The 7,985-nt window shown below is 32.0% G+C and overlaps 1 protein-coding gene across 1 annotated transcript; it reads left to right on the top strand.

Annotated features, from left to right (window-relative positions):
• The first annotated feature begins 1,029 nt into the window (after positions 1-1,029).
• Positions 1,030-3,136, top strand: LOC132276016 (borneol dehydrogenase, mitochondrial-like). The gene is made up of 2 exons (XM_059777257.1): positions 1,030-1,067; positions 2,359-3,136. The coding sequence occupies exons 1-2, from the start codon at positions 1,030-1,032 to the stop codon at positions 3,134-3,136; spliced, it is 816 nt and encodes a 271-aa protein (XP_059633240.1).
• Positions 3,137-7,985: the final 4,849 nt, after the last annotated feature.

The raw sequence follows: 7,985 nt of genomic DNA, 5'->3' as shown, positions 1-7,985 counted from the left end.
TTGGTTAGCATGATTTTTTTATAAATGTAAGGGCAAATTCGGTATTAATATAATTTCATTTAAAATGTTAGATTTTTTTTTTTTTTTTTTTTCCCCCTTTCCTTCCATTTCCTCCCATTTTTGGAGAATTATAAAACTCCTCCTAATTTGTATCCTTCCAAACCCCTCTGCTTTCTTTCTTTTCCTTTAAAAAAATTTATACCAAACACACTATTTCATTTCCTTCCATTACCAATTTTTTTTTTCTTTGCCCTCCAACCAAACTGTGCCTTAATGATATGGGTGGTGATGATGTTTGCGGGAGATGTTGTTTGTTTGTTTGGTTTATTATTAGAGAAGTGATAGGTCTTCCGATATCAATTGTCGACCATTCCTCTGAATACAACGTGGTTGGGAATGAGTCGAAAAGAAAGAGATGTTTACGAGATTTTTTTTGAAGAATTCTAATATGATCCAACCACGTTATATTCGGAAGAGAAATTGATAATTGAGATCGGAAGTCCTATTAATTTTATTATTATTATTATTATTTTTTGAATTTAAAAGGGTTGTGGAGATAATATTTGATAAAAGGCATCTTTCACACAAGGCATGTTAATTAATAATGGTTATAGGGATGGTACAAAAGTATAACGGTTGTGCACCTGTCCTCTTATTCTGAACTGACTTAATATAAAGTTTTGGTAAGTAGGCTCAGTATGCTGCAAACTTACTCATATAAACTTATTTTGTCCTTTCCCATTTTGCTCTGATGTGAGATAATAATTTTTTTTTAAAAAAAATAAAAAGAAGAAGAGGCTTTGGTCCACGATTGATCTAAATAGCCTATATGTTGGCTGCGTGTTTGCATTAACTTAAAAATAAATAAATAAATAAGTAAGTAAAAACAAATTGGTGTTAGGCAGGAATAGGATGGTGTGTTTATTATATAAGGGGGATGTATCTTGCCAAAGGACATCAAATATTTTGGCAACACACAAGTTTCAAACCCAGCTAGTCAGTCTTGTTCAATATTTCAAATTAACATATATGGCAGGTGATTCGGCCGTCTCTTCTGCTGCACCAAGGTATACAATTGCTAATTAAGTTGCTCTCAAATACGCTATAATAGGATGTATTTGTTTTAATCTTCCTTTCTTAAACATATGTATCACTTGGCCATATGTATCATAGTTGTTAAAATTTCGATTCTTGGATCTCAGAATCACAAGATTCTACAATTCCAAATTGTCAAAATGATCCCGTTCATATCCAAAATCTCTATAAAGTAAAACCTCTATAGGATATGTAGAATCGGAAGTAAGATTGCAGAATCACGTAAGATCTTACAATTCTACCCAATTTACTAAATCGTGTTATTTTGTTCTCTTTGAAATTTATTTGGGTCTACAATTAACTTTAGACTAATAAATTTAATCATTTTAAATATAAAGTTCAACTCTTTACTTAATTACGTACATTAAAAAAAAAAAAAAAAAAAAAAAAAAGAAAACTAACATCAAATGTAAAGACGATCAACCCTAAATTTCAAAAGTATCGTTCAAATTTCAAAAAAGTTTCTGTATTTCGTTTTTTTCTTCTTAATTTTAATTTTTATTATTTATTTTTTCAGTACAAGAAACATAAAGAATTCTATTTTTTGACATATTCTTTGTCAATTCTGAAACAAAAATAAAAAAAATACTTCATTATATTTTCATTATTTTTTCTATCTCTATTTTGTTCCTTTCTTTTTTTTTAACCGAAGAATAAACTTTTCAACTAAACTGCTCAGACAATTCGACAACTAAATTGTACTTTCTCTCTTTACTAGGCTTTACTTTAAATAATATATTCTCTAAAATTTTACTTGATTGTTATGCTGATTTTTTGTTGAAATCGAGAAATTGATTTTAAGCATTTGTAGCGTGTCTTAGTATCTTTCAATGTTAATTAAATTTGTAAGAGTGACTAGATTGGTTATTTAGCCTTATTATCTACTTATATCCAAAATATTTCATTAAAAAAATTAGTTTAAGTTATTTTTCTAATAGTCTTATAGAATCTTACGGTTTTCGATCTGATCTTATGGACCCCTTATTTTATCGATCATACGTAAAATTCCGATTCTAACAACCTTGATATATATATATGTAATTCCGATAGAATTGCACCTAATGTTAGTTGTTACCTATTTGTAAAATTTGGACGTATACTTAATTAGATGGACTCTGAGGGTGTCTCCATAATGTAACATAGCATTTCTCCATTGTGACTTGAAATTTATAATTTAAATTAAAGAAACTACCACTCTGTATATAAAGATATGTATAGATTGCTCACTTAATTTTTTGGGGCAAACCCTTTGATATGTTATAGATTGGAAGGTAAGGTGGCACTGATCACTGGTGGGGCTCAAGGTATTGGAGAGTGCATTGCTAGAGTGTTCACTAAACATGGGGCCAAAGTCATTATTGCAGATATCCAAGATGACTTGGCTCAATCAGTATGCCAAGACTTAGGCCCCGAACTGGCTACGTTTGTCCACTGTGATGTTGCTAACGAATCAGACATTGAAAATGCCATAAACACCACCATTGCCAAGCATGGAAAACTCGACATAATGATCAACAATGCCGCTGTTGCAGATGAAGCAAAAACCAGCATCCTTGACAACAAGAAGTCTGAGTTTGAGCGTGTCATTAGCGTCAACCTAACCGGAGTCTTCTTAGGCACCAAACACGCAGCTCGCGTGATGATCCCTGCACAAAAGGGTAGCATAATCACGATAGGAAGTGTTTGTTCGAGTGTTGGTGGTGTTGCTTCTCATGCATACACGAGTTCAAAGCACGCCACGGTGGGACTGACCAGGAATGTTGCTGCAGAGCTTGGGAAATTCGGTATTCGCGTGAATTGCATCTCCCCTTACTTCATTGTGACACCATTGTGGATGGATTTCTTCAAGATGGATAAAGAAGCAGCCTCTGGCCTTTATACTAACCTTAAGGGGGTAAGTCTCGAGCTAGAAGATGTGGCTGAAGCTGCTATTTATTTGGCAAGTGATGAGTCCAAGTATGTGAGTGGACATAATCTGGCTTTAGATGGAGGCTTTACTGCAATAAATCCAGCTTTTGGCTTGTTTGCAAGACCTGTTTAATATATTTCTTAGCAAGTTTATGAGTTGGATTTGCATGTTGTAGTTTTATATTGTGTTAATTGGATTTGGAGAGTCTGATACATGTTTATGATAGCAATAAAATTTCATGTTACTAATTTTCTCTGTCTCATTCAATAATATCAGCAACAAGCTAGTACTTTTTTCCCCATTCGCATGTTTGACTCTGTGGCTCTTGTGCTTTATACGCTGTGAATGGGTGAAGTGCAAAAAATATGAAAAGTGTATAAATAACATCTCTCATGCTCAAATCTCACTCTTGTAGTATGAAAAGTGAGCAAATAAGGGCTTATTGTTAATTAAATAAAGTGAGATAAACAAAAATAAATTAACCTCAAGATTCTATTTACAAAAATAATAAAAGATGAGTAGAAGTTAAAATTATTTAAAAGGACTTGCACAAAATTAGAGAGTAAAATTAAATGAAATATAATGTAAAAAATGAAATAAATAATTTTTATTATTATCTTTATCTAAAAAATAAAATGAAATGTAATGTAATATATAATATAATATAATATTTTTAAGAGAATTCGAACCTAAAACTTAATACTTCACGAGACACTAAGTCTTATATATTCATCACTAGAGCCAATCCCTTGATATTTCACTCATTCAATTTGTTTCCTCGTTCTAGTAATTTCTATATAGTGCATTGGGACATCTATTTGAATTTAAATGTCATATAACACTTTTTTTAGGCATAAAATGCAGTCATTAAGGTCAATTTTTGTTTTAATAAAAGTTTATTTTATTTTATATTGCATAGAGAATTTGAGTAGAATATTTGATACCGAACAAGATTTCAACAAATCCCTTCTCATAATGAAAACAAGTAGGCAACTTTGTACTTACATTTTAGAAGAAAGGTAACATCGTTCTTACAAACAATTTTCTAAATAATAACTTTTGAAAAATATGACTTGAAAATAATTACATTATTGTGAGTCATAGACTCATAGTTCTCAAATCCGCATCCAGAAAATGCTCTTCCATTTCCCTGTATTTTGAGATATCAAACAAAAAATATTCCTAAATAAAAAAAGGGTTGAAATAAATACGATAATTAATGCATCTGTCCAACAATAAAAAGCATAAATTCATTTGGTGAATAAGGCACTATCTGATAGAAAGGGCTCAAATTATTGATTTAATTTACCAAATAATGCAAAAAAATAGAAAAAAGTTATCTCCAGAATCATTTTACTAGACATTTGCAGTTCAAGTAGAACACATTCACCCTGAACATGGTCATTTGTCTTCCCCTAGTAGACCTTCGTCTGTCCCAGCAATAAGATATTCAATAGTAAAGTCAAAGCGCAAAGCTAATTGGAATGAAGGGTGATTCTTAGAATAAGCTCGACATCACAGAAAACAGCAAGGTTTATTGCATTCTTGTTCATAATCAGAGGCACGTGATGATTCGTGCACGGACATAACAAGCATAATTGCTAAGCTATACAAAGTGATGCACATGAACTATCACATTTTCCATTATCAAATAGAGAATAATACAACCAAAAGCTCATGCTAAGTTTCAAGAACTCATTGCGAAGTGTTCTTAAAAGCATTTATACAAACAGTATCCAGTCACTCACACATCAATGAATCACCTCAGTTTCAAATTTGGTATAAATCAAGAGGAAATACAACTAAATTCTGAATTCTGCTACCAGTAAAGAGAGAGTAGAACACAATTATTTGTTAGATTTAAGGATTAATTAAATGCAGAAAACACCTCTATATTATAGATATTCTAACACAATTGATCAATTGTTGCATCTTACTGCCTTTTGTTAAAGAAGAGCCGTTAAAGTAACACATGATGATCGGCGCCAATACTCAGAGACTGGCGACAAGTACCTAGGGAGATGACATTTATACCATTGACATACTTTTTGGTGGCCGGCATTGACAATCAGAGAATATAGTCGATGCTAACCAACTATCAGGACTTGTATTCCCTTTCACTCCGTTTCGTCATTCCTTATGAAGGACGAAACTACTGCCTCCCTTATTAAAAGGAAGACATTATTAACAAACAAATAAATACTTAACATTAGTATTATTATTTTGTATCTAGTGATTGATTTTAGAGTCTAACTCTTGGAGAAATTATCTTCCTGGCACATAAGAGAGTGAATTACTCGATAATACCATGTCTTGGTTATTCTTAAAGTATTAAAGATTTTCCCCAACTCACGACCTCGGTCACTTTACACGTACGCAATTGTCTGTTCAATTTTTATTTTTTCAATTGAACCTCAAACTTGTTTCAAGTTTATGGGTAATCAAAGTTTTTACTTGTTATTTCACTCAACATTCTGATCTACTATTTGAAAATTTGCCAAACAAAAAAATGGAGAAAGGAAAAATAATCATTGGTACATTCATTGTTTCTATACTTCCTTACCTTTAAAATCACAAGTCTGACCATAGGATCGTTCTCATACACTTTGAACTTCTTTAACATCTCCACAATCTTCAAATGACATTTCATATATATATATATATATATATGAGCAACAGAATTAAGCATGGAATCAAACAGTTTGGCCATACCATTTCATAGGTGAGGGAATTCAATTTCTTAGGTCTATTTAGTATCACTTTTCTCACACCTGCATTTTCTTCAACAAGCACTGATCGATCAAAAATTAAGATGGTTACATATCAAATATATTAGTCTTGATCAACTACTCAGAATATGAAGTGCGTGTGTTGCAGCTATAATTTCTGATGCCATTTTTGCTTAAAAGATGGCTCAAAAGCCTCAAATTTTGGGTAATGGCTCAGTTTAGAATCCTTCTTCTTCTTTTCTTCTAATTTGTATATTTTAAATATTTATCTATTTCTTTCATAAATAACCTTCATATTTTGCTAGCCCATATTACAAAAAAATTAGGAATTATAACATGAAAGAAGTCCAATCTCATAAGCTGTTGACACTAGTGCAACGAGTAACTAAGTTTTGAAAAAAATAATATTTTTGTTAGAACTTAATAGTTGAAACGTCTTTTGAAGTACATTTAATGAACTGTTTGACTATTCTTAAGTGCAAATAATTCCTTGAAGGAAAGGAGAAGAGGAGGAGAAGGGAAGAAATTAAAAATATATATATATATATATATGTACACACATTGAATGAAATGTTTATCGAAATTGTAATGATCCCGTATCATTTCATTCTCATTGTGCAAAAGATGAAATGACAAAAATAAAAAATAATAATAATAGAATATATAAGAAATGAAGTTAAATATTGATAACTAAAAGACATAATAATAATAATAATAATAATAACAATAATAATTTATACAATTTCCGGAGGCATGACGAGAGAATAACAACAACAACGTCGTGAAAACAAGTGTGGAGATAAGCCGTGAGAGATCGATGCTGTGTTATGCTTATGTAGTCGTTGGAGAAATGAGCTCAAGGATGCAAGAACATGTATGAGTTGTATATATACTAGTTTACAACTACTAGAATCACAGAAATTTTCTTCCCCTAGTAAGTGTTCATTCAATGTGCATTATTTTATTGGTAAGGCAATAATGGTCATTCAGTGTGAATTCGTTAGATTGAGTGTTTTTTTTTCTTCCCCTAGTTAAGTGTTCATTCAATGTGCATTATTTTATTGGCAAGGCAATCATGGTCATTCAGTGTGAATTCGTTAGATTGAGTGGTTTTTTTTTTATTCCCCTAGTTAAGTGTTCATTCAATGTGCATTATTTTATTGGTAAGGCAATAATAGTCATTCAATGTGAATTCGTTAGATTAAGAGACACAGGGGTAGTTTGGTGGGGTGGAATGGAATAAAAGAATGTGAAATAAAATGGGCGTTTTTTTTTTTTTTTTTTTTTTTCGTGTTTGGTGCACAATTTTAAAGTTGGAATCATCATTCCCCACTATTCTTGGAGAATGACCATTCCATCAAAATCATTCCACCTTCAAATAAAATGAATAACCATTCCATTCCCACTTTAAAAATATACTAACTAAAAAAAAATTAAAAAATAAAGCTAAGTCCCCAACAAATTACAAACCACATCAATCCTGTAAACACACTGGCGACGAACAAGGAAGAAAGAAGTAAAGCCGGCCTCGATGAGCAAGAAGAGGGTTTGATCCAGTGATGAAGTGGACTGAAACGGCGGTGACTATGAATGATCTGGACCAGTTTGCTGAAAGTTGTCAGGAGAACGTCGCCGGAGAAGATTATCGGAAAATTCGTTGAGCGAGTGAGATCTAAGCGCAGAACTTCAGGTGGTACGTTTAGCACGTGTAGCGTCGTATGGGGCTGTTCTTTACATTGGACCTTCATTTGTGATTTGCTGCTATATGATCGATGGTCTTAATTAAAAACACCACCGCCGGATACAGATTATTCAGCGGCGATGCCTCCCCTCTATTCGATCACCTACTTCTCTCCATCGCCTCTTCTTGCCCCTCTGTTTCTCTCAATCTCATCTATTTTCTCTCTCTATTATCTCTTCTCCCTTTTATTCTTGCGTTAAATTTTTTTTACTAATAATAAAATGTAATTTAAAGAAATAATATAAATTCATTCCATTCGAAGTTTCTTACCAAACGCAGGAATGAGAATGCGCATTTCATGTTTGCAACCAAACGGTAGAATAAGAATCATCATTCCCATTTCATTCTCTTCTTATTCCATTTCCACATCCATTCAAATTCATTCCACCACACCAAACATGCCTAACTTGGTTTGTAACTCTGACAATAGTTTTTTGTTCTCAAAAAACTAAAAATAGAAAATTGTACAAAAAAAAAAAACTCTTAGTTCAGTTTTATGAAAACTAGGTTA

The sequence above is a fragment of the Cornus florida genome, unplaced genomic scaffold, assembly GCF_030987335.1.
Source record: "Cornus florida cultivar Cherokee Brave unplaced genomic scaffold, ASM3098733v1 CherokeeBrave_3.0.0_Hap2_Chr10, whole genome shotgun sequence".
NCBI classification, from domain to species: Eukaryota; Viridiplantae; Streptophyta; class Magnoliopsida; order Cornales; family Cornaceae; genus Cornus; species Cornus florida.
The sequence above is the reverse complement of the archived record's forward strand: the minus strand, read 5'-3'. Positions and strand labels throughout refer to the sequence as shown.

Excerpts from the sequence above, each read along its gene's own strand:
- LOC132276016 (XM_059777257.1), top strand. The coding sequence starts at position 1,030 with ATGGCAGGTGATTCGGCCGTCTCTTCTGCTGCACCAAG. Across the intron at positions 1,068-2,358 it reads GTCTCTTCTGCTGCACCAAG|ATTGGAAGGTAAGGTGGCAC; the intron begins GTATACAATTGC and ends GATATGTTATAG.